The sequence below is a fragment of the Anomalospiza imberbis genome, chromosome 1, assembly GCF_031753505.1.
Source record: "Anomalospiza imberbis isolate Cuckoo-Finch-1a 21T00152 chromosome 1, ASM3175350v1, whole genome shotgun sequence".
NCBI classification, from domain to species: domain Eukaryota; kingdom Metazoa; phylum Chordata; class Aves; order Passeriformes; family Viduidae; genus Anomalospiza; species Anomalospiza imberbis.
The window spans coordinates 20464045-20491323 of NC_089681.1; the positions used below are offsets into that span (position 1 = coordinate 20464045).

General features: G+C 38.5%; 1 protein-coding gene across 1 annotated transcript; it reads right to left on the reverse strand.

The window, feature by feature from the left end:
- Positions 1 to 1481: 1481 nt before the first annotated feature.
- DCAF13 (DDB1 and CUL4 associated factor 13) lies at positions 1482 to 27273 on the reverse strand. Its single transcript, XM_068183125.1, has 11 exons — positions 27116 to 27273; positions 25802 to 26001; positions 23573 to 23680; positions 21762 to 21851; positions 20723 to 20878; positions 19926 to 20003; positions 15949 to 16031; positions 13868 to 14032; positions 10666 to 10801; positions 2820 to 2983; positions 1482 to 2031 (listed from the first exon to the last, which is right to left on the reverse strand). Exons 1-11 carry the CDS (start codon positions 27183 to 27185, stop codon positions 1944 to 1946), a joined length of 1338 nt encoding a protein of 445 aa, XP_068039226.1. The 5' UTR covers positions 27186 to 27273; the 3' UTR covers positions 1482 to 1943.
- Positions 27274 to 27279: the final 6 nt, after the last annotated feature.

Sequence of the window (27279 nt, forward strand, 5' to 3'; positions counted from 1 at the left end):
TTCCAGCATAGTTACAATCTTTCTAGCAATTCTTAGACAACCCTGATCCTTTTGAGTTGCACCACTTGGATTCTCTCTGAGAGCAACAGTATACAAAGGTGCTAGAACATGAGGACATCCTTTGGACATGGCTCACACCCATTGCTCCACACCAATACCTCACCACAACCTAACCAACTTCACAACTGAAAGCTCTCTTTACAGAGTTCTGCACCAAAGCTAATAAATTCCAAGCAGCAGGGCTTGTTCACACCAGAGCTTACCATGACTCAACAAATCAATAATCAACGGTTTCAACTCACGCAAAACTGACAAGGCTGAAAATTTTTTATCACATTTCAGGAGATTAGTCTGCTTTTGCAAATCGTGCAAGACTTGACTACAGCTGTGTCACAAGCCACATTTTGGACTGCATATTCTTGCTCAATTTTTTCAGTATTTCAGGAAGAAAATAAACTGTATTTGGCAGAGGGTGTACCGTATTAGTACAACAGGCACACAGCCAGCATCAGCCTATTTCCTGATCTGTTCCACTTCTTCTCATCATCCTACTTATAGCTCTTCAGATCTGCCTCTCTTCCTGCATCACCCCATAAAGGTAAGTGATCCAGAGAGTCAAAGATACATTATGGCCTCTTATCACCAAAGAGTCATAATTTTGCCATGATGATTCAGGAATCTTGCCCAAACAGAACTGCAAGAGACAAGTTAAAGAGTAAGAACCAGAAATGCATAGGGATTAGTGTCAGCAGATACATTAAACAGGATACTATATGAAGGCAAGTGCTCAATTTCCAGATTAAAAAAAATATTAAGTATTAAGTTTACTCTAATTGAGTTCATCTTTTTTTTTTTTTTTTTGTGCATAAGCTCAGGGCAAGGGGAGTGTCATTACACACTGTAGTGTCAAGACTTAAAAAGAGCTTTTTGTACAGATTATGTTAAGCAACATTACAGTTATTACATATCTCATATCTCTCCTTAGTCCAGACAGCCTAGTTTAATTCCAGCATCGTTTTCTCATCACCTTGGTAATTTCAGTAAAAGTCTGTTTATTGCACGGGAAGAGAAACAGGGTCTTTCCCAGGCAAACTGTAAAGGAACTTTGGGCTACAGATACCTTGTAAAGTGTGAAACTTCCATTTTTCTTCTATAAATGTAAAATAGAAAGCTTATAATAAATCTCATCCAAAGGAGTTTCTGAGGTTTATAAAATTTACGTACTTTTTCATCCATATTTTCCAAGTTTTAAAGAGGAAAAAATATTCAACCAAGTAATTAGCAATATTAGCAACTTAACAGTCTGAAGTTTGGTAAAGTTATATAACAACACTTGAAAAGACAGAGCAAAATTATAAATGTTTACAGATGTCTGAAAATCCTGTTGAATTTCTTTCTGGATAAAAGAAAAATAATACATTGTACTGTAAGAAGTATAATGCAGACATTTGGAATAATCAGTTGAAATAATCAAAATCTAGTCCATTGCTTAAGCTCACTTTATTAAATTTGTTTAAATAAACATTTTAAAAAAGGACAGCATAAGGACAATTTTTGTAACTCCGTATGGAGCAGGTTTTTTTGCTTTGACAAGTATTAATCTATTTTGTCCTTTTTTTGTAGTAACAGTACCAAGGAATAGAACTGGAATTACAGATATTCTCCACCAAGCTATCTGCTTGTATCAAAAGGGTCAAACTCTGCTGCAATATGCAGTGTTTGGCCACATCAGACAAATGGCAAAAAAAGATTACTGGGGAAATTCTCATAACTACTCAAAATAGACGATGGCTTGAGAAGTCAGAGGATGCACAAACTTCGAAGAAAAGTCATGTTTCTGGAACCATATGCTGTCTTACCAAAGTCCATCAAATTTTGGACAGGGTATTCTTTTAATAGTGATATTTTTCTTTCATTGTGGCATTTTGTACATGTGAAAACAATTATTTCACTACTGCCACAATATGCTTCTTCCTCTCTGGCACAAATGGCACAGATCCCGGCTTGCTGTGCTTACGACGATTCAGATCCCTAGAAACAAAACAAAAAAATGAAACTCGGTAGTCAGCATAAACGTTTAAGAAATACTGCCTTCCTCCTCAAGCTACTAATGAAGTTATCCCACAAAGAAAGCCAAAAAAGTTAAGAATTGCTCTGTTTCTAATAACCAAAAGCCACATACGCCTTTGGGAAGAAGGACCGTCCCTTTTGAAAGTAACTTTAAAGTTGGCTAATTTAGAAAGGTTTCAAATGAGCCTTTTCTTGGGAGCTCAGCTGGGTTTTCATGTCAACAGGATCAGCTGCTCAAGTTTGTAGAGTTTTTAGCTAATAAAGATGACTAAGACCCACCACTTCACTGTTAATTCAATGGCTACAGCAAAGTATGCCACCTCCTACTCCTAGAAATTCCAGTATGGCAATGATCCAGATGGCATAAAACATTCATCCTGGAATCTGGCACTATCAAAAAAAACCAAACCACAAACCTACAAGAAACCAAACAAAAACCAAAAACCCCTCTACACACCCCATTACAGCCCATCCTATTTCCACTGCAATGGGGCATCGTGTCATGCTTAACTCAGCACTGTGGCTCTTTCCAACATGGCATCTGTTGCCATGTACTTTTGGGAAGCAGCCAGCCCTCACTGGCACTGGCACTCATCTGCGTTTTCCTTATAATCAATCCAGTAGCTCATGATCCCTCATTCAGATGCTCAGAGGAGCTCTATCACTCCCACAGGCCACTGCCACAGCAGCACTACAGGGATGGGGTTTATTTAGAGGAAGAGAAAGTAAAGCCAGAGAGAAACACGCACTTGCGCCGCCGAGCCTCCCTCATGATCCGCTGCTCCTTGATCTGGCAATAAATGCTCTTGGGCAAGTGTCGGTGCTGAGCTATGCGCCGGATCTGTGGGTGAAACTGGAACTTCTCCTTCAGCTTCTGGTTGTAATTCATAGCTGCCTTCTCTCGGGGTGCAAGCTACAGGGAAAATAACACAGACAAGCACGTTATAAAAGAACAGGGATTTAACTGTCAATCTCCTCTACAAAACAAAATTTTTACTTTTCATTCAAATAGCTTCTTTCTAGTAAATTCCTTTAGAATATGGGCAGGTAAGTATTAAAAACCTAAAATTCCAACAACGTCCCAATGCTCAAACACAAAATGTTATCATTTTTAAGCTGGGTGAAGTAACCAAATTTAATTCCCAAGAATCAGATTTTAATGTGCTGCAGAGTGAAAAATGAGAACATAAATAGCTGACAGTAAACACTCTTTGATTAGTCTTTCCTAACCTTGGATGACAATCAACTTTCTCTGTAAAACAAAGATTTTTCAGGCATTTTAATCACTAGCCAGTGTAATTATAAATGCTGTAGAGAAACTGTCCTCATGAACAGGTTTACAGACAGTTCTTGAGGTGGCTTAAATCTTATCCAGCAGCCTGATCCCTTGGGAAGCACAAAGCACGGATCAGATTTCACACATTAGCTTGACTATATGGCACACAGGGAATTCCAACTTTCATCAAGCAACTAAAAAAGTCTTAGTATCACAAACACATTAAATACAAGTAAGCTGGTATTGCCATAAAAGACTGATTTTTAATTCAGGTTTAAAGTTCTGTCCAAGCCACCATCAACAGCACTGAAAGTAAGAAACACCATCTCCTGACAGCCAATCTACAGAAGATTTTTTTCTTTCAATTAGGCTTTTTTTCCTTTGGTCCAATGTTTATTTATCAAAAGGGAAAAAAAAGTGTTTCCTGTGGTTTTGTTCAAAGCTTCATGAGGAATAGAAATCTCTATGTATTTTGGATTTGCTTAGATCTTTGGGAATTTCAGCTGCATTTCATCTAGTGAGTTTTTGTATAAACAGAAAATCTTATAGTATTAAATATGAGATGGTGATAATCCCACCCTCTTTTTTCCTATCCTCCTGCCCAAACTCTAACTCCAATATTTCAGACATCTTAAAAACCCTTCATATTTTCAATTAAATCATGGCACTAGTGTTTTGCCACCCCACATTTATGTCACACTACTATCTCCACCTAAAATATTAAATGTAAAACAATAGTTCAGGCAACTTCTATTTATTCAGCTTTGTAAATGACTCAGTGTCACTAAATTCTCACTTTCAAGAAAAGACAGAAACTGATGCTAACAAAAAAAAGAAAAGGCACTAACAAAACCAACAACTTTATTACACACACAGTTGGAAATTTCACTTACAATATAATGAGAGGTGTTTTTCCCCCCTTGAAATCAGCAATTGGCTATTTATTCTCCACTCCAGAGATCACTTTTGTGTGTGACTTCTGGTAGAATTTTTCATGAATTCTGAATAAACAAATATCACACTCAGAATACCATAAATGGTCCAGAATACCATAAATGGTCTGAAAACAAGTATTGATAAAAATTACCACAAAGGAGCTTCTGATTTGGGACAATGAAGAAACCAGGTACCAGATACAGAGTTGCTCACGGCATCAGAGATACACGATGCTCTTATAACCTGTATGCTCTGTAACCATAAAATCCAAATCCTTTTGCTTTAGTTACATTCATTTAGGCCTCTGAAATGGAAATTGAGTATATTTTACAGTCTTAGCCCACTAAAGCTACTCTTTTACTGAAATTCCTCCTTGTGAGCCAGCCTGTGAATAGCTGGTTCACTCTCAGTAAATCCCAGGTGTTCCCACTTTGCAGAAAACTGCCAACATAATCTAAATTAAAGAGCTTTATTTTAATTAAATGCAATGATTTTCCTTTAATTTTAGAAGAGCAAATTGCTGCCGATTTAGTATAACCTTGATGATCCACAGACAAGAGGTGAATCTGTAAATTAAAGATACATCCAGGACATCTTATTTAAAAAAATAATATAGATTAAGAGGTGGTGGAGCCTGACTCCATTTTTATGGGTACTGTGGTATAAAGAAAGGCACACAGCTGCTGACTTTCCACCCAGCTACCGGATGCCAGCGGCCAATGCACCCAGCTGTGCTAAGTGCACCCTCATCCACACAATGGAAAAGAAAATTTTGCAGTAATGACAAGTTTCCTTCATGAGAGATAGCAGATAGCTAAGAAGACACACTGCAATAACACACTGAATTTCAGCTCTCTCTTGCAAGTCACTTTACAAAGGTCAGTGTGAACAGCTCAAAAGAACAGTGTTACTTCCCATTCTGTTTTGGGCTGGAGAAGATGCACAGCACGATTTGCAGGATTAGAGATTTCATTGATATGGACTAGAACACTCTCTCATTTAATATATGTAATAAATTAGGATTTATGTGACCTCATGAGGGGAAGACATGCTTAAAGGTGACATATGACTGTTTTTTCGTATGTTCAAATTATGAATGTGCAATTTCTTTCCTACACAAGGAAAATGAAGATTATGTAATAGAAACATAGCTGATTTGTGTCACTACCACAGGAGGCCTTCACAGCAAATACTCAGGGTGAAAAAAGGGGAAAAAGAACGCTTTAAATGCAACCAAGTTGTCAGCAATAGGAAAACGCCTCTTTGAGTAAACTGCCCATGCCTCTTCTCCTCCCTCCTGATGACACAGACTGCTTCTTTTTCCATCTAAGCAGAAGTAAGCATTTTTGCAGAGTCCTGATTAGAAGCTAAAACCACCCTTAAAAAATTCTTCTCTTTAAGAGGGCTGTATTTAAAACTCCACACTATTAAGACTTCTGTAATTCAGCATGAGACTACGAAATGAATGTTTATCTGTCCTCTTCAGGTTGCCCTTCTAGGTTAGAGCAGACAAGAGCACAGATGCAATATATTTTTAGAATCCAGATATATCCCAGCAATTTTCCACACCATAGCTTGTCTTTATTTATTTTTCTATTGCTCTGCTGAAAACACCTTCTAAATTTATAGCCATGAAGTTCATTATTCATTCTTTCCTGGACCAAAACTTTTGATCTCTTTACATCTAAATGGGTGACAAAAGCAAAAAACCAGAAAAGTAATGTAGGGCAATGTAGATGTTAAGAGCATAAAATCATAGCTACAGGGCTGAAGTTACAGGTGCACTGAATCACAAGCTGAAAATCACTACGAAAAGAATGCCACAACCCATAGTATCTGGAACTGCTTGTTATCAGCATTATCTCAGAAAATGGAACCACATACTAGAAACAGACTGAAAGGATAAACAAATGCTTAAGACAGTTTTGATGTGCCCCTGCTAATGCACTTTGCTAGATCAAAACCAAGATTTCTAACAGCACTTTCTCCTAGCTCTACTAGCCCATACTCAAAATCTGATCTTTCTGCATTTTTTAAGAAGGCAGTAAAATTATGGTCCACTACTGCTCACTCACTCATCAGTAGTTTCACTAAATTTCTAAGCATCCTAACCCACTGCTCTGTCCTAATTATTAAAAGCAACAGAGACAAACGTTGCAGCTGTTACTCACAGAAGTTACTAAGAATTCACACTCTAAGAAGTGCAGGTATAGTTTCTTTTTTAATGTGGCAGTAAACTGAAGAGCAATACAGTTTTACAAGTTTTCCTAATGGTTCACTACTTTCAATACAATTCAGAAAAAAACCTAGTCTATCCCTTTCTTTCTACCAATTATATTAATTGTACACTATTAACTGAAATCTACTATATTACTGCTGATTTTTCAGCCTTTCCACTCAGACCAGGCTCTATTTTCTTCCTCAAAAGTCAAAATCATTTACCTTTTCATAAATCCCAAACTTCTTCAAAAGCACAGGTTAAAAAAGCATCAAACATACTTAACAAGCCATATTTTATGTATTTGAACAGTCTAGAGTTTCTCAAGTCTGAACTGAGTCTTTTAGTTCTGGGCATGCAGAGATAGATGTTCAGTGCTTTTAAAATAACACCTGTTACATCCTATTTAATAATACATATTTATCAATTATTGAAAATTTATTAAAAGCCAAATGCAGAAAATTATGTTGAAGTAACCTCTGCAGTAGCTCCAACACAGATATTTGGGTTTTGTTACCACTACATAAAAACTGTGCAGACTTAATTGTCAGCGGAGGAGAGACACAAGATGCCTCTGGCTTCTCCAGAAACTTTTCTTCCTTCTTTCATGTTTCACTGATTTTGAATAATGAGTGCAGTGCCAAATACATTAAAACCCAAAAGAAACATGCACGTCAGAACTGATGACTGCTCGGGTACAGTTCAGAAAGTACAACTTTCCAACTGGATAAATGTTCACCAGCCACAACATGAGTACTATATATTCACTATAACTTTCTATGATCTCACAGTGCAAAAAAACAACTAAGTACTCATCAAGGGAAAAAAAAAGTTTCATTATTATTTTTCTTTCTCTTTCAAGATGTTGATTTCTACCTGTCCCCAGCACAAAAATATCCATCTTAAAATACAATGTATTGCAAGATTTTAGCATTATATCAGAAATACAGCAACCTTTGGATGAGTCATTCAATCAAATCTTCTCAGCAAAAAAAAACAGCAGACCAAGCAACTAAGCATTTAAGACATATTTTGACACTTCTGACAGAATTACTGAATGTTCAGCTTTGAATATTCAAAACATTCAAAAAATAGCCACAGACTGTGGAATGACTGGACACTTATAAAATAAGCAAGCATATGTCTGTGAAGATAAGAACACCAATACTCTAAAAATGAAGCAGATATTAAAAAAAAATCAGAGGAACCTGCTAAATAGCCATTAACAGTTGCATTCTTAAGAATCACAGGAACTACCAGGCTGGGTCAAAGAGGGATTCACAGTGAATCCAAGCAACATTCCCAAGATATATCCAAGAGTGTGAAAAGTCCCTGAGGACTCCTGAGTCCTATTAGCTACAATTGCTCCCTAAACATCTGAAAAATAAAAGTTCATAGTGCTCCTAAAAAAAATTTAAGCAACTATAGCCACTTCAGACACCTTCAAATTCTGTGTCTTGCTAAATTCATGGCTTCACCAACACCATGCTTGAACACATTTCCACATAAGATATGGGGATGTGAAACGTTCTTTTCTCATCATAATATAATTCTTCACAAGTTCATCTCTGTCCTGTGAAGTGAGAGCAATTTTCTATGCCCCTTTTAAGTTCTTCCTGTATATCTAAATAGTTTTGCCTTCTTAAGATGACTTTTGATGTTGTGAGGTGTTTTCTCTAAGATGTGACGATAAATTATGGGAGGATTTTCACTTCTGACAGTAAAAAGAAAAAAAATCTCCCCAAGAGTAATTCAAAAAACAGGGTGAGGGGGAAAAATCAAATAATAAACTACATGTCCCTTGACCTGTGTCACAGATAGTTATTGATTTGGTTCTTTTGGAGCCAACAGCCCAAGGGCTGTGACAGAAATACACACCCTTACACATGTTACAAAATCTTTGCTGGAACAATCCCACAAGAGCTGAACCACATCGTGGGCGCAGCCTCCAGGGGGCACGTCAAGCAACAGCACTGTACTCACAAAATAAAACAACAAAGGCTGTTTTGTGTAGGTCAAGGAACACAAGACTATTAATGTGCACACCATATCCAATACCCAGTAGTCACAACTAAGTAGTGTCTTTTTTTAAGGACCATCCATGGCCACTTTTCACTGACGCAAATACTACAGAAAACAGCAGAATGTCATTTACCAGTCTACGTTCTGAACACTTAAACAGTAGCTAAGTTGTCCTTTTGGTGTGCAATATTTCTGCAATGTAGGAGTAGCTGTGTTTGCCTATTACTTCACAGAGTCAATTATCCTTACTCTTTCATAAGAAAAGAGGCCAATGCCATCTAGTAGTCAATACAGCAAACTTTTTGTTCACATCTGAAAATATCAGCAACTCTTCTACATGAAAATGGTATTTGTGACCCACTTGTCCTTCACACAAAAGGCTCAGAGTAAAGATGAATGTAAAAAATACCAGACAATTCTGTTACAGAACAGCATCTTCGAGAAAAACATCATGATCTCTCGCTAAAAATATAGTGTGTAAATGGAGAAAGCCTCAGTTAATATAATAAAATTAGGTGAAAAGGGTGTTGCCATGGAACACAGATAATATTTCTACCCAACACTGCACTATCTAAACAAATTCAGCACAAACGTTAAATCCAAAAGTCAAGTCTCTAATGAGCTTTGTGGAATCCCCAAAATTAGCAACTATGGAACTGATAATTAAGTGTTTGACCAAAGCACCACATGGGAAAATACCAATAATCAGTGCAGAACAGCAAGGGGAAAAAAAGGAAAAAAAAAAGGTATCCGTTCAAAAATTAAAATTAAAAAATTCAACCTAAACAGTCATTTGTAATCACAATTACTGCAGAGACCACAAAGCTGTGGGGTTTTTTTAATCTACTGCTCTGCAGCAAAACTGAGAATACTCACAGGACTTCCCAACACCTGTGATGGGCCATGGCTACAGATATACATGTTATTTTAACTGTGCTACTCCACAGCCAGTGCTTCAGAGTGCACAGCAGTCCATGAATTATCTTGTTTCCAGTGCAACCCTAAGTACTCCTCCACTTCCTCCACCTGCCACCTCCCAGCTCTGCTTCACTTCCCTCCTACAGATACTTTAAGTTGATGGAGCTTCAGGTAATCATAAGCAGTCCTAAACATTAGTATGCAACAGATCCAGCATCTCAGCTGTATCACATTCTTCCCTGAATCACAGCTTCCCTTTCCTCTCTCCACAACCTTTCACAAGATCAAGCAAAAACTCCCCCAGACATTATCTGACAGCTCTGCCGATGGGCTCAGAAAACACAATGTAAGCACCTCCAAAATACCACAATATAAAGCTACATAAAGGGATTACTCCCAGCAGACAAAGTGCCAAATTCATTCTCCAAAGTCACGGAATACTTTGACACAGCTGTGCAGATGAATCTATGCAATTGGTAACTGAAAGGGAACATTTGGGCTTTGTCTGTACATAAACATTTGAACAAGTATAACTGAGAAGACTTCTCTAATGAGGCTGGTGATCATTCACACTAGGAACACCTCGACCAAACAGACTTACATTAAAGTAAGCAGACTTCAGATACCAGCCTAGTTTGCCCACTTGGAATCTGAGTTACACAGGTTAACAACAATCTCGGTGTCAAACTACACATCAGTGCAAATAGTCTACTTTACAATACATATGCTTATCACAGCATGATTTTTTTAATACTTTTTTTTAACAAACGAACTGCATGAATGAACACGAACTAATTACATGCCAGTCAAAATCTTTAAAAGCAGTAATTCTAAACTTCAATAGAATTACTTAAGTATGGCTAAACAGAATTTATTACCTTTTTCCCAGTGGTAAAGGATGAATTCTAACCATTAGCATACAGGTAAAAAATTCAAATCTAGTTTAGATAGAACTGATGATTATTGTTAACATTAAACAAGACCAAAAGAATTCATCTTGTATGGCAATAATGAGGCACCTAATTTTCTCCTTATTATGATAAGCTGCAGTAAATGCAATGAGCTGCACTGGACATGTCAATCTAGAAATGAAACACAAATGTCAATTATTTTAAAGCTTCCTTTCATAAACAAGTTTTTAAAAGTTTAAGAGGCTAACTGGTTGTAATAATAACAAAAACTCCCAAACATCTTGTGATAACAAAAAGCAAAATGCAACTCTTACCACTCCCAGTTTTTCAGAAGCATTAGCTTTCCACAGGCGAATATTCATCTCATCTGAGCCACACAGAATGTATTTGTTATCTGAAGTCCATTTTACAGTGATGACGTGCTGCATTCGTTTGGTATGATAAACCTCCCTAGAGCAAAGAGAAGCATTTTTGAATTATCTATCATCACTTTTAACACCATTACCTTTCAAATAGTAGAAAGCATTCTGTTCAGGGCAATTTTTTTTATATTTTCTTGCTGTTGTTTTTAAAAAAAATCTGACTTTTTTAAACACTGCTGATCTTATCTTTCTATAGATAAAGATACAAAGGAAGTGTGATAGACTGATAAAGGACCACCTAGAATAGGATGCTTTTTAAAGAAGTTCTTTCACAGAAATAAGAGTAAAGAGTTAAATAGTAACTATTTTTGCAAGACATGCTAAGGGTATACAGTATGAAATGCACAGTTCCTGAAATAATTTTGATTAATATGCTTTTACATTGAGAGTATTACAGAATGGGAATGCAGAAAAATAGGTGCCAAAGAATCTGACACCAAACAGCAATGAAACAATTCCCAGCTGTGCATTTATGATATGGCAATGGATTTGCTACTCTTCATTGTGATTTCCCTCCTTCACCCAAAAATGGATTCCATTTCTTTTTTAATTTCTGCTGATCAGACTCCTGCTCAACAAGTGCAGTTAAAAAATGTTTCTGCATGCTACATTTAAACCAATATTAAAGTTAAACACTTGTCTAATTTTCATGAAGTATATATCAAACAAATTTATTCCTTTATTTCTGCTATACAAAAAAAACCCAAAATACATTTTTTGGGGAATTTTAGCTATTTATTAGCATTCTGAAAAGAAGGAAAAAGGCAGGCCTATTTATTGTCTACCAACAGCCACTCCTTTGATGCATCAGTCATGCACTACAGCTTCTTCTCTTTCTTCCACTCAGTTATTTTTGCACAGAAAACCCAAGTAATAATGCAAAAGAAACAAAAGAAACACAGAAGCAACACCGTTTCAAGTGGTGTGGAGAAACTAGACTGGGGCTGAGCTGAAGTGGTTGTGAGGAAAAGTAATCAATATATCAGAATAAATAAGCTTCAATAAATTTAATTACCTCTTTTAATTCAGCAAGCAATACTCTACAAGAACAAGTATATGGAAGAGTGAGCACATCTACCATCAAAAACACTAATACTCCCATCAGCTTTCCACTGTTCAATGGCATGTGTGCACATCTGTACTTTCACAAGAATTTCTATGTTTTACTTTCCTTCTACCATGTGACTCAGTAACAAAGCTTTTCTTCACCCACCTTAGGGGAACTAAGTCCTTTTCCTTTTTATACTTTGAATTTGCAGCCTTTGCCTATCTTGTGGCTCTCATCACAAGGTATTAAATGTCATTTTTCAGGGACAGGAAAAACAGAAAACATGGCCAAATAACCTGGATCTGTCATTTAGAAGTTTGCATAGAAATACAGTTCTGTTTACTAAGCATTTACTAAATTTAATCAACTTCATAAAAAACCTTATTTCTTAAGGCTAAACAATTTCATTATTTAAAATTTCATTTAAAAATAACATAGAAAGCAATTGAAGTTAGGAGTTTTTCAGATTGGCAGGACATCAGAAGTAAAAACTAGAATAGCACCAGGATTGTTATTTACAGGTATTCCTAACTGCCCTCTCAGTTTTCCAAGCAGGATCAGATCTTCTATTTAGACTCTTCTCCATTCCATGACATTAATATGAACTGTGCAATTCTAAAGAAGCCCAGCTTCTAAATAATTTTAAATGTACCAGAACACTCTAATCAGCTTACATGAGGCAAAATTTTTCATTTGCAAAGATTCTCCTCACTAGATTTATGGCTACAACACAAAAGGGGAAGAGGTGTGGACAAAGAGAAAAACCCCTTCCATAGGCCTTGACAACAATCTGCTAAAATGTGAAATAAAAACTTTTACTGCTGTGTTATGGGGTCTGCAAACTTCTCCTCAGTGATGTGTGTTGACTTTGCGTATCACCACTTCTGTGAAGATTATTAATTCATACAAAGAAGCTGCTAACCATATTGTTTAATAATGCAAGTCAGAAAAAACCCCCAAAGCTACAAAGAAACTGCACTACCTAATTACATTTAAAGTATTATTGCAAGACAAAAAGAACACGAAAACGATCTGTAGATTAGATATAGAGGGAATGTAAATAGCCCCTTTCACTATTTAATGCAGAACAGGAGCACAAAGTTACACAGCATGCACAATTTCATCAATCAAAAATAAAAATATACCAACCAGTATTTCAACATTTTCACCCCCAAACCACCTAGACCTTAACTTAGTAACAACCTTCTGGAAGGACAAGGTTGGAGAGAGGAAGTCAAGCAGAAGTAAAATACAGTTAAGAATAAAGAAAAAGGATGAAGAACTGACAAGGAAGAATAATGAAGGCAGGTTTATGAAGATAAAATGATACCAGAAAGATCAGATAACTTGCTTCACTTTTCATCAAACTGAAAGAAAACCAAAAAATAATGGAGACACAGTAGATTCAATCGGAACTTCAGCAAAATATTTAATATACTGACTTATGAAACCTTAATAAAATACATGTGAATTGTATTCAAAGCACTGTATTACAAACCAAAACAAGGTTAAACAAAATACGAACAAAAGGTAGTAAGTGCACTGAAACAGATCACAAAAGGGTCCCAAATTGATCCTCAGGAATTCATACAGGAATCTATTTTACATAATGTCTTCAGCAATCACCCACATAGGATGAAGACAATCCCTAGGAAACCAAATGCTACAATGCTGTAAAACACAACAAACTCAAGTGGTGACAGAAACAGTATAAAGCAACCTAAAAACATTAAAGATGCATCAACAGGGAAATCAAATGGGATTCACCATGGTAAAATACAAATGACATGAGCACAGTAATCCACTCTAATTTTAATTCCATATTGTGGAAATACTGCTACTTGTTAAGTAGTTCTACTCTTGATCCATACTCCAGAATTAAGTCAACTACACAGCCTGTCAGTTTCAAGCTACTGACAGAATTAGATTTCTTCACTCACGGGAAGCACATGCCCCAGTGAAGACGTTAATGAATGAATTAGTAATCTTGATGATTTGGGAGGAAGTCACTGGAATGAAGAGAGAGAAAGGTGTAAAAGTACTCACCTGCTGTGACCTTTGTCTACGGGAAAAATGCGGATGGACTTATCAAAGCTGGCAGACACAAATTCTTTCCCAGTGGGTGAATAATCCACATCAAGAACAGCAGACACGTGATCCATATGCACCATCACAGGTGATTCAAGAAAGCGCATATCAAAAGTATATAGGCTTTAAAATAAATACATCAATAGCTTAATATCATAACAAGTCCTAAGTAAACAGTACATTTTACATAAACCACACTTAAGGATAGAGCCATATTGCAGAGGGAACTCCTTCAAACAGCTCATAATACATGAAAAGAAAGAAAATGGCATAGTTTAGTGTTTGAAAGAAGTTTGTTAATCAGAGGATCTAGTTATTGGATCACATTTCTTGCTCCCTATCAAAGGACAGATAGGCTCCACTTCATTATCTGTCCATCTGCAGGGTCAGACTGCAGACATCACACTGGCCTCCTTTACTCCACCTTCCCATGTAAGTATGCACACTGAACTTGGAAAAGCATCTCTCAATCATTACAGCAAGCCTATCAGTTCTGAAAGGTTTCTAAATATTCCTGTGCTGTGAACTCCCAGTAATTCAGAGTCTACAGTAAAGTTCCATTTGGTTGTCACCTTTTGTTACTGCCTAATTATCTTAGGCAGACAAGTGCAAGGAAAGTTTGGTGTAGTAAGTCCAGGATTGCAGGGAAAGCCCGGTCCTTACCCATGGAGATGCTAGTTCTGCAGAGCACACTGTCTATAGAAAAACATTATGTTAAAAGTAAACACCCAGCTGCTGGACCTCAGCTGGTTTGCTTTTAAGGACTTTAAAGCTCAGGTAAGGCCTACCTCTACTCCCTTTGAATAAAGACGCTAGGCATAATCACTATGTAGACCATCAAATAAGCATATGTGCTTTACAGACAATGCATTTATTGGAACCTGATTAAGATATACTATTTAGTAGAACTATTGTTAAAAAATTTAATTCAATAGGTTTCTCACCTTTGGTTCTGCAGACAAATGCAAAACTGAAATTAAATATATCTTACTGAATACTATAATGGTGATTATTGCTTTTTCCTTCTAAATTCCCCAAGAGAAAGTATGCAGCATCTTATTCAAAATTGCTACTCCATATAACTAGCAAATACTTGCATATGCATTGTTCATGTGTGCATTTGCCTTTGCATATTAAATACTTCAGGCTGCAAGAGGACAGCTGTCCCTGACAGCAACAGCCAGTTTTTAGTTTAGCAAGAGGAAGAAAAAAAAATTTAAAAACCCCAAACCAGTCAAAAAGCAAATTCATAAAGAAAACCCCCAAACTTATAAACAAACAGATTAAGCAGTCTAATAGTTTTACCATACCATAACAAAATATAAGAAAAACAGCACATTGAATATAACACCACTTTCAAGATCTGAGCCAGATTCCATTTCCTTAGAAAAACAGCCTTAAGATAAGTGATAAAATTCCTATGTTCTAGAAGAAAACAGTGATCTACTGCTAGATCACTGACTTCCTGGAAAAAAGGATATGGAGCATATTTGCAATGGCCTAGTTTTGAAGAGACAGCTTTTTCAATATCAGATTAGTTGTTCACATGAATAGTATTGTTCAAAAGTAAAAAACTGCTCCGAGACATTGAAAGGATAAGTACTGCAGTCTCCAGAACTGCCACAAAAAAGATTAATTCATTTTTTTAAGAAATGTTCTCATCAAAATAGCTGATCAGTACAACGTGTCAAGCTTCACAAGAGCTGGCAAGAAAATAAACACTTAAATTGCCTCACACTGGACCAATAGTATGTATTTTCCAGGACCCATTTCAAGTAACTCTTGCATTGGTTCAGCTGCATTTATGCTGTTACACTGCTTTTAACCCCCAAGTACTGAGAGACACAGAGAGAGGCAGTCTACTACCAATTCATATTTCTTAAAATCAGTATGCCTATAATTCTCTAGGTTATTAAGCAATTCAAATTGAGAGCTTGAGTAGTCTTTTAAAAATTTATTTTAGCGTGATCATAAATCACCAAGATACAGATGAAAAATATAACCTGTCCAGGATTATCAAAAAGCAAGGTTACACTTACTTGTAATCTTCATTTGCTGCAGTAAAAATGAATGCTTCCATAGGGTTCCAACACAGTGTATTTGTCCTCATGTTCAAGATAACCTGAAATATATTTAAACATTGCTACCTTGTTAAAGGCAGTAAAATACAGTAAATGCGGTTCAAAACTTCCTACATACCCCTGAAGACAAGCACTTAGTAGACAGAGAATTATGGCAGAGGAATAGTACAAGACAGAATGTCTCCTCAGCAGTGTTAGAAGTGAAACCCAAGAACCTCCTGTCCCTCATTACAAGTTTACTGCTTTGGGCTACACAACAATTAAATTTTCCTCTCTAAATCACCATAGAATCAAATTCTTCTAAGTGGTCATTTAACATGGCAACCTGCTAGTGGTCCACAAGTAAATCTGGAACTTCGAAAAATTTCATTTCTCTGTCCTATTTACAGGAATCTTTAGTTAAGTAATCTGTAGACAAACCTAATTAAATGGTTATTTCAAGGGATATAGTCATTAATTGAAGCTGTGAACCAGCATTTGCAAAGCAATTGTAACATGTTTATGTTCTCCCAGTTATTACCCCTTCCTTATTTTATGTCTAAAATTGCAGTTCACCAATTCTCCTGGCCAGTTGCCATTTCTTGTGGAAGTGCCAAGCAATGCACACAGAAGTTACTGGGCTGTCAGGTACTGAGCACTCTCACTGTATCAGCAGTGAATCATTCCTCACACATTTGTAAGATTTGCTTGCTGCTTGTAAGCATATGGCCAACGCAGAGGCCAGCTGGCCCTGAAGTGGGAGGAAGGCAGCTGATAACAGATTAATAAAACCCTTCTACTTTGCTAACTGCAGACTAGACAAGAGGCACTAGCAAGCTGTATGCTGGATGCCCTCACCTTGGAGGACAGCTGGGCCCCTGTGGGACTAGGCAAGGCAAGGAGAAAGTCATCTGACACACCAGACACTGCAGCTTTGGCTTCTGCCGAGTCTGAGAGGAACTCCCGTCCATTTATTTGACAACAAGAACTATACAGTATGTCTGACACAAAGGGGATGTGTAATTACAGAGCAACCGATTAACAAACTGAACAACTCCAAACAGGATTTTCTACAATGCTCAAGGCCAGCTATAATCCTACTTAAAAATGCTGAAAGTTGGGTGTTTAATGCTATGGTACTCAAACCCCATTCTTTTTCTTGGCTTACTACACCAAACACCATCAATTTACACACATATTTCAGAATATAGTTGTACAATTATAACCCTCACAGTAATGAACACAGTTTCAAAACAAGTTAATAGTGATGATTTTACTGAACACCCCTCCAAAAGACTGCAATGAATGTGTGTCTATTCCTGTAATTCTCATTCTCCCTAAATCCTCATTTCCTCGGTGACACCATCCTGTTCATTATAAAGTCTGTGCTGCAGAACACTGCTTATTTTCAGTAACTGCACACAACCAGAAGTGAATGTAATTATCAGATCTCTAAAGTGATCTCGAATTTAAAAAGTACACATTGAGATGTCCTTTGGTTACACTAATGTGACAACTAGAATTTGCTCAAATTTCAGTATTGTTCTAGTTATAAAACTTGCACAAAACTGGGAAGTTAATAATCAAGAACTGTTCTTTATTCCTTCCTGTACAAGTTTATCAGCCACTGCAAAATGAGCAGACAATAATGTTAATTCACCCTATCTATAATAAGTACTTTAAGTCATGTTACAAAATAACTTCAATATTGCTAAAAATCCAGCTCTTTGAAAAGGAGTCAAGTCCTGTCATGCTCTGAATCTCTATTTTTTCACCAAAATTTACAAGCCTTCAGTTGATTTCAGCAGTGGCTTTTGGAATTGAAATAGTGCCTAAGAAATGAGACTGTCTCTACAGTTCTAGCATTAGGTTTAGAAACAACTAGACTGACTAGGTAAGGTAACCTGGGCTGGAAGTGATTTAAGTTGCTGTAAATACATTAATAATGGCATTTCAGAACTATCTAAACCCATAACAGAGCCATTTTAAACTGCTATCTTTAATCTATTGTACATCTTAGAAAATGGCTAAGTTGAAGTCCCCATTAAGACAAGTTAAAATTGTGAAGTCCTTGAAGACTTGATTCTCTGGGTTTAATTATTTTAACTGTGAGCAGTTGCTTACAAAGAATGTCATCCTGGAAATGCTGAGATTACTTTAACACAGAAACATTACCCAAATAATTAACCTGTCTTCTTTTACTACCTACAAGGTTTTTGGTTGAGATGAACACCTAAGAATGCAACAAGCAAAAGAAAATATATTTCCTGTCAGCTGTTTAAATGCTCAAGCCTATTTTTACAACACCCTAAGCTTTCCTGATCCCACAGGTTGCACAAAAATGACTTTTAAAGTGTACCAATTCCTATCAAAACATTTTCTTCTTGTCTTTCAACAGAATTGCTTTCATCCATCTTTCACAGCTTTTTTTAGACTAGTTCTTCTTCTGAACCTAGGTAGCATCTCACTATCTCATCCCTCCCTTTTTAAAACTTAAGGCTTTGAAACCCACACTCAGGATAAAAGGGCAACAGAGCTACTGCTTCATGACGTGAAAAATGTGTGAATAGGAATACATGTGTGATGTACTCCTATTTCCATTCATGAAGGGACTCCCACTGAGTTCCAACTGCTCTGCTGATCAAGTCCCCGAACGCAGCAGTGCCAGAAACCAGTGCCCATACATAAGTAAGGTACCACTAATAAGCAAAACCCTTCTCTTAGGAGGTCCAGAGCTCTTAGCTCTCAATGCAGAAATGGACATTTCACCTCCTCTTCACAGCACAATTATTCCTATCCCAGAAAGAAACCCAGTACTGTGCCCATGGAAACAAGGAAGTACTAACCACTCATTTACTCCTACAGCAGGAAATGCACCTCAGCAAGCTGCTTGCATGAGACACACATATACAAATGTGTGCATACAGTCTACAAAAATTCTATATGCACATGCATGTACAGTCATACATTTAGCATATATACATATGTAAAATTATGTTAGATTCAAACTTAGTTCACAAAGGATCAAATTGCATCCCTTGACCTTGTAACTGCAGCTCTGTAGCACTGGCTGTGTTCATGTCAGCATGGCATCACTGACAAGTTTCTATAAGCATTGCCTCAGTGGCCCAAATGAAACTTCACTAAAATTTTTTGGGGCACAGGGAGAGAAAGAAATACTGTTATGCCAACAACATTCCTTTTTATAACTAAGTACCATTTTAACCTTGTAGTGTGTATCAGCTCAATGACACCACAGACAATATGTAACACTGAGTGCATAGTCACAAGTCAGAATATTTTATTTCAAGAAGAATATCGTTAAGATAGTTCTGGGGCTCAGAACTACTGAACTTGACTGAGGTTTGATATGTGTGTATGAATTAACAGCCTCTTATCTAAATAAATACAAATATTATGTTAAATAGGTATCTTTAGGTCATCAGTACCTTCCACATATAAATATTACTCTGATTACACTGCACGGGATTTCTGAAATGTTCACAGTGGGTGTACAGGGAAGGGTATATCTCCCTTTGAAGGAGAAACACCTTTTCAAATACAGAGCAAGGTTCTCCAGTGGTGAAGCTACCTTGTTTCCTTCTGGTAAGAAAGAAAAAAAAAATTCAAAAAAAAAAAAATCACACATACATAGATAGAATGCAATACAGGAACATAAAGTTCTTATTGTGAAATTGCTGTCAGGTCAGGCACTTGATCAAGAATCACAACAGAGCGAGCATGACAGCCTGTCTGAATGCAGAAAAAGGCCCTTCCAACTCTGTATTGTTTAAATCCCAACATTAATTTAAACTCAGAAGACTGACACAATGAAAACTCAGTTAACTCAGAATTCTGAGCTACCCGTTATCTACTGTCACCAACAGTTACAGGCTATTAATATATTCAGTATGATTATTAGCACCAGTAATTAATCTTTAAAAGAAAAATATTACCTTCTTTAATGGAGTTGATTTTCTCATATCATATAGCACAATATTTCTGTCAGAAGCACAGCTTCCCAAAAGATAAGTCTGAAAAAAAAAAAACCAAAAAAAAAACCAAAACAGTGTGTATGGTCTATTGAATACATCTAGAGTGTGGTTAACAGCTTACATCAGATACCTAAGCTATTTCACAAAGCTGGCCATTAATTTCTTTTTCAGTCAAGGAAATACATTCATCAATTTTTCTGTGCAGCTAATTACCCAGCACAAACATTTTAAATAGCTTTCCCTGTAAGATTCAGAATCCATGCAGTGCCCTCTACTTTAAAACTAACAGATAATTCCTCATAAACATTTTTTTCTATGAGCATAGCCCAGTCAAGGGGTATAATAGAAGTGCTGTAAAAGATCAAATGCAATTGTTTTGCCATGAAGAGGGTGAGAAGTCTCAGTCACAGGGAGTAGAATACTGGAACAGATGAACTGGCAGCTCCACAGCCACTTAACTACTACACTATATCACTGAGGTACCAGGTATGTATTGCTGTGGGCAGAATGGAGACTGCCCTGCTTTTGTTTCTCCTCTCCCACAGTAACAGAGATAAAAGACAGGAAGATAAAATTATATGGTACAACATTCCAAAATAATATAACCATCAAAATCTATGCATATATCCCCCTACATATTCCATTAAAACATAAAATCTAAATTTGGAAGAAAAAAAAATCAAGATGGTGTAAACAGAGTTTAGATCTCATATTGTTCAAGAAATATACTAATTTCCAATATATAACACAACCATTACCTCAATGGGATTAAATTTTACACTGCTTATGCTATCAAAACCCCAAGTCAGAGAACATTTGGGGCTTGTCCTTTGTTCATCCCAAATGTCCACTTGATGGCCACAGGTAGCAAAAACAGGCTCCTTCCAGTGGTGATCAATTCCTGTATACACTGTCTTTAAGAGAAAAAAAACAAAGCAAAAATTTTAAAACCCAATTGTATACATAAATACTCAAGTATGTTCTGTTAGAAAAAAAGAATCAACAAACTTTTGCATATGGAGTCTCACATGGTTTTTCTCATTTATATTACTGAAAATTAAGTCACCATTGCTACTAGAAACTAATCCTTATCAGATGTACCCCTTCCAGTAGGCAAGCTTTCTTTTCCATTTAAGGCATATGTATGCATTTCTTGTTAATTTACAATGGAGTTGGCACTAAAAGTATATTTACAAATTCCTGGCTGATTTTAAAGCAAATGAAAATTTTAAGAGTGCAACTGTATTTTCAGTGGGGACTTCCAGGGATTCCACAGACATTGCAATAACTAAAGAGTTTCAAACTATCTATTTGAAAAAAGCATTTAATGTTTTTCCTAATATAACCTTATCATAAAATCAAAGTGCAAATATATCTATTTTTAGACTGCTTCTGTCAATGAGAAAGACATAAAGCTAGTATTTTGTATTGAATGACTGTGAGGTATTGGTATGAAAATTAAGTTATTTAACACAGACTAAGCACTGACAACACATCTGAAGAGACTACAGAGAAATGTGACCAGCTTGCAGAAAAGGCATAATTAGTACAGACAGAGCTAAGCAGTCTCTGGTGGCCTTGGAGGAGTCCTTTCTGGTTACATGTAAGGTAACTGTAATAAAAACATGAAGACACTTTGATAGTGCCATTATAAAATTTGATGCCATCGAATTATAACCCATTATGATAACAGGCGATATCACACTATTTCTCTCTCCTTCAAAAGCTAGATAAGAAATGATTCAAAACTTAATTCAAAAGAAGAGATGTGGGAAAATCAATACTCAGATTTACTACCTTTCCAAGAATTGTATGAATAGGTTCTTCTTCTTCTCCATATTCTGGGCTCTCCATTTTCCACTGCTTCACGGTTTTGTCATCACCAACCTGGAAATATTGGAGAAATCATGTACAGTTTTAGGTAAATATATTCCCTTTTATTTTGCTAGATGTGCTTTGCAATTAAATACAGGCATCCTTTAAAAAAAATATTCTGTGATATAGACAAATGTTTCTTCCTGCCTCTTCATTGTTCCATTTTACACCTCCAAGCTACAGATTAGCTCTCCTGGTCATCATATGTTAAGACACATACATGCTCTGGCTAGAGTGAACATTCTTCATAGCAGCCCACCTGGCACTGTGTTTTTGATGTGTGGCTGAAACAGCCCTGATATAGTACCCAAGCCTTGGCTGTGCAATTCATCCTGCTCCCACTCTGTCCCCACCATCCCTGCCTCACCCACCAGCAAACAGACTTGGGGTTGGCAGCAGACTGGGAGGGGACACAGGTGTGACAAATGTCCTGAATTGGCCAAAGGAGTACCCCATACCATAGATCAATGCTCTGCAAAAAAAGCTGCAATACTGGGAGCAGAAAGAGGAGGTGGGGGCTGCTCAGAGATTATCTGAGGATCTGTCGGCTTCTGAGAGCAGGCAATTGATTCCCAGTTCGTCACTTGTTTCCCACCACCACCTTTCCTTCACCTATTCCACTTTCTATCTTGATCTACAAAGCTTTTCTAGGTTCCAAAAGAGATAGCTGAATAGGGAAAAGGCGAGCAGGAATAATGGCTATTTTGTAAGGTTACATTTTGTGATTTTTAATCAACTGGCACCCTACGCTGCAAATTATCTTCTGGAAGTCACTTTGGTGAGCCTTTAATCAGTTAAAAGGCACTTTCCACCTCAGTTGCTCTGGTTGCCTGTTCCAAATTTTGTTCTACCTCTTGCACTAATGCCAGCACAAGCTTTTGCAGAGCTGTGCAGTGACCTGGATCAGGAAAACAGGACTAAAAAATGTTAGCTTTACAAGTTTATCTTCCTCTCCCTGTCTGCACTACTACTGTTTCTCTCCCTCTCTCAATTTTCAGGCAGACGGATTGTCAAAAGGGGAGTAACTAACTTGGAGTCACTTAGGATTTTTTACTGTGACTTTCCCTATATCCTAAATACTGTCCCTGTTACCAGGTATATACCTTAGAAAAAATAAATATACTGTAGCAAAAATGGCTCTTCTATGACCAGTTCAAACAAAGCACAACATCAGGACACTTCAGTTTTCAAAACCAGTTCTTCTTGTTGTGTTATCTTAGAACAGTTTTAATGCCAACAGGAAGACATACAATTTCCAAGCAGTTTACATGCAACTGCATCTGTTGTGGTTTTTATGAATTAATAAAGCTTTATTGTCCTAGAATGATCTTAACTTAATCAGATTCTTTTTAATCATAGTATATGCAAATGGTTAGTTTTTTACATGGTCTATGTATATGCAAATGGGTACTTTTAAACTTTTTTACATCTTGCAATGAACATAATCCATTTAGTACTTCAACAAAAACTAGTTTACTCGAGTTTTAATTACATGACCATCTGTTAGCTCTTTGCTGGTATTTATACCTTCAACAATCTTGAATGACATCCATATCATAGCATCAGAAAAAACTTCATCCTAAACAGAACTGTCAGGTTCACCAACACATTTAATAAGTGTATTTATAAAATAGTTAAATATTCAATGGCAGCGAGCAAGCTTCTCAGTGGAAAACAGATGGTGAGCAGGTACTCTGTGCTGCTGCACTGCTAAGGAGACACATAATACTTACAGTGAAGAATGATGTACCACAGAAACGGGCACACATGCCTCGAACAAAGCCTTCGTGGGCTTGTATAGTGCGGATACACTGTCGTTTGGTCAAGTTCCAAATTTTAACCTGATAAAAACAAAAGAGCAAATATTCTGCAAGCTTTCTACAGCCCATAGCTGCAGCTCACAATTCAAGCACAAGAGATCATACATGCTATAATGAAATGGCAGAGCTGGCTTGACACTGGTCATATTTCTTTCTTGAAAATTTTAAAAGTGAGGCTCTTTCATTCCTACCCTCCCCCCCGACCTAAGCTGTATACTTTCTGCATTTTGCACTTCCCTATTTTTGAACTAGAATTCTTGCTAAAAAACAGCAGCAGTTACAAATTTAGCAAAATAATATCCCTTTAAAGACAAAAGCACAAAGAAATTTGGAACCAACAGAATTTTTTCTGTCCAGCTGCTATACTACATTGCCTATAGATGTCCACTTCTCACAGAAGTTTCTGTTGCAAAGCTTTTGGGCTCAGTTAAAAAACAACAACAAAGAAATGGGAGTACTGAAAGTACTAGCAAGTTTTACTTGCTCTATGAGTGGATAAGAAATTTGGCTAAGAACTTTCCTAGAAATTTCTTCCACTTCTTTCTGAAAAGGTTAACCTCCCTTACACTACTGCATGACATGTGCACTTTCTATAAAAAGCAGAAAGCAACCAACTGCCCAGAAGACACCTTTAAAGTATTCAAATACTACCAAATGAGCAACATAAGGATGAGAAAAGACAGGTAATTCAAAAGAGACAAGTAGTTTTTTCTGCAGCTAGTTCCAATTAAAGTGTCCTTGATTGCTACTTATAACAGGTATGTAAAACAATCAAATATACATACCCATGCCTAAAAGGGGTTACCCTTTTTTAGGCAGTATGAAACACTGTTATTCCAAAACATTTTTGGCTGTGTCCCCCTTCACCATAGCTAATCTGGCAGTTTAACTTCTTTAGGGGGAGGAGTTTGGGGGGGGGGGGTTATCATGTGAGCAGCAAAAAGCAATTACAATGTGTATTGGGTTTGTGTGGGCAGGCTTTGGTACTGGGACTCTACAGGGGTGGCTTCTGTGAGAAGATGCTGGAATCTTCCTCCACATCCAGCAGAGCCAATGCCAGCCAGCTCCTACACAGACCCACCACTGGCCAAGGCCAAGCTAATAAGAAATGGTGATAACAATTCTGTGATAACACATTTAAGAAGGAATAAAAGTTAGTGGGCAAATGTAACTGCACTCAGAGAAGAGAGGAGCGAGAATACGTGAGAGAATAACTCTGCAGGCACCAAGGTGAGGGAAGGAGGAGGAGGAAGAACTGAGGTTCCTCTGAGCCTGTCGTGAAGACCATGGAGAGGCAGCAGTGCCCCTGGTGCCCATGGAGAAGGTTAATGGGAGTGCAGAGATCCACCTGCACCTGTGGAGAACACCGAGGCCAGATGCACCCAAAGCAGGCTGTGATCCGTGGCAAGTCCTCGCTGGAGCAGTCTCCTGGCAGGGACCTCTGGACCCATGGAGAGAGGAGCCCACACTGGAGCAGGTTTCCTAGGACTTGTGACCCTGTGAGGGATCCACCCTGGAGCAGCCTGCTCTTGAAGGACTGCACAGTGTGGAACAATCACCCACACAGCAGCAATTCACGAAAAGCTGCAGCTTGTGGAAAGGACTCACGCTGGAGGAGGTCATGGAGAACTGTCTCCCATGGGAGGGACCCACGGTGGAACAGCAGAGCACCTCCTCTCACTGAGCAGAGGCAGGAACAACTTGTAATGAACTGACTGGTGCCCCTTCCCCATTTCTCTGTGCTGCTGGAGAGGAGAAGGGAGAGCCTGGGAAGGAGGGAGGGGTGAGAGGAAGGTAGTTTTAAGGTCTTATTTTACTTCTCTTTATTCTGTTCTGAGTTTGTTAATAATAAATTCAATTAATAACCCCATGTTCAGTCTGTTTTGTCCCTGGTGGTGATAGGTGAGTGATCCCTCCCTGTCCTTATCTCAACCCACAAACCTTTCACTACAATTTGTCTCCCCTGTACAGCGGCAGAGTTACAGAGTAGAAAAAAGTTTCACCTTCCAAGTGAGGATGAAGGTAACATGCTGAATGGAACCAGAAAAGGTGTGACAAAACCAACCAAACAACACAACGAAACACAAAAGAGAAAAAATAAGAAAGAAAGGTACCTTTTCTTGTTGTGGTTTGTAAGCTTACCTCTCCATCACAAGCTCCAGACAGCACAGTAGACAAACTTTTTGGATGTTTGGCCATGCAATTAACTCCATCTCTGTGGCCATCAAGTGAACTAAGAAAGGGTTTTGCAAACACACGTTCTAGCTTTGTGGCATTCAGAGCTCTTATGTACTCTCGTGCAACCTCAAATGGATGCAATGCAGGGTCATAGTTCCTTGGAACTGCAACACACATTAGAAAGAACACACATTAGAAACCCACACTGGAGAAGGTCCAGAGGAGAGAAGAGCAGAGCCTCTCCCATGAGGAAAGGCTGTGAGAGCTGGGCTTGTTCAGCCTGAAGAAGAGATGGCTCCAGGAAGACTTCACTTGGCCTTTCAGTACTTAAAGGAGGCTATGAGAAAGATGGGGACAGACTTTTAGACGGTCTGATATGACAATGAGTAACAGTTTTAAACTTGAAGAGGGTAAATTTAGACTAGATAGCAGTAAGAAGTTTTTTACAATGGGATGGCACATGCCCCATCAAGGCTCTGAGCAGCCTGAGCTAGCTGAAGATGTCCCTGTTCACCACAGGGCAGGGTGTGGGGGGTTGGACTAGATAACCTTTAGAGTTCCCTTCCAACCTACAAAACTTCACTATTCTGTGTGTAAAATCAACACAATTTCTGGCAGTTTTAATAATGAACGTGCAAGAAGCAGAACTCGACACATCAGGAATGAAACAGCATTAAGCGCAAAAAACTGCAAAGGGTAACCTAGGTAATGCTAAGCGCAATCTCGGGGTACCAGAACAGAGATTAAACCCCCAGCCTCACACTCCTGCTCCGACGCCGGTCCCGGACCAGGCTCTGGAAGCTGCAGGCTCTGCAAGCTGCAGGCTCTGCAAGCTGCAGGCTCTGCAAGCTGCAGGCTCTGCAAGCTGCAGGCTCTGCAAGCTGCAGGCTCTGCAAGCTGCAGGCTCTGCTGCCCCGAGGTGCAGCTGCCGGCAGCCGCCCTGCTCCGGAAGAGAAGTTCTCGTCCACAGAGGGCACCGCACACAAATCCCCGCCTGGGACCGGCACCCGCCGGGAAAACCCCCGGCGCTGGGAAAGAGAGAAGCCCAAAGCCCACTGCCCGGGCTCTCCGATTCTCGCTGCTAGCGGACACCAGCGCAGCGGCGGAGGGGAAGGGACCGGAGTCGAGCAGGGCGCGGACGACGAGGGCCCGAACGCCTTCCTGCCTTGCGGCCGCCCTCCCTTCTGGGCCGCCGGCCTCATCGCTTCCGGGCGGGCCGGGCCGGGCCGGGCCGCGGGCCGGTCCCGAGCCTCGGTCCCGCTCCCGAGCCCCGCTCACCGCGCTGCAGGTCCAGCTTGGTCTCCCGCACGTAGTCATCGGGGTTGCGGCTCAGCACCTTCACCTTCATCGCGCCGCCCGCGCACACGTGACCGGATGCGCCGCGCGGGCCGTTCTCGCGCGAGGGCGCGAGCCCCGCCGTAGCCCCGCCCCTGCGCGCGCGC

What these genes read in the sequence shown, in the direction of transcription:
- DCAF13 (XM_068183125.1), bottom strand. Translation starts at nt 27,185, where the DNA reads ATGAAGGTGAAGGTGCTGAGCCGCAACCCCGATGACTACGTGCGGGAG. An exon ending in TTCATACAATTCTTGGAAAG is followed by an intron (nt 20,879 to 21,761) that starts GTAGTAAATCTG and finishes TTTCTCTTAAAG; the next exon opens with ACAGTGTATACAGGAATTGA. An exon ending in GCAGCAAATGAAGATTACAA is followed by an intron (nt 14,033 to 15,948) that starts GTAAGTGTAACC and finishes TTTATTTTAAAG; the next exon opens with CCTATATACTTTTGATATGC.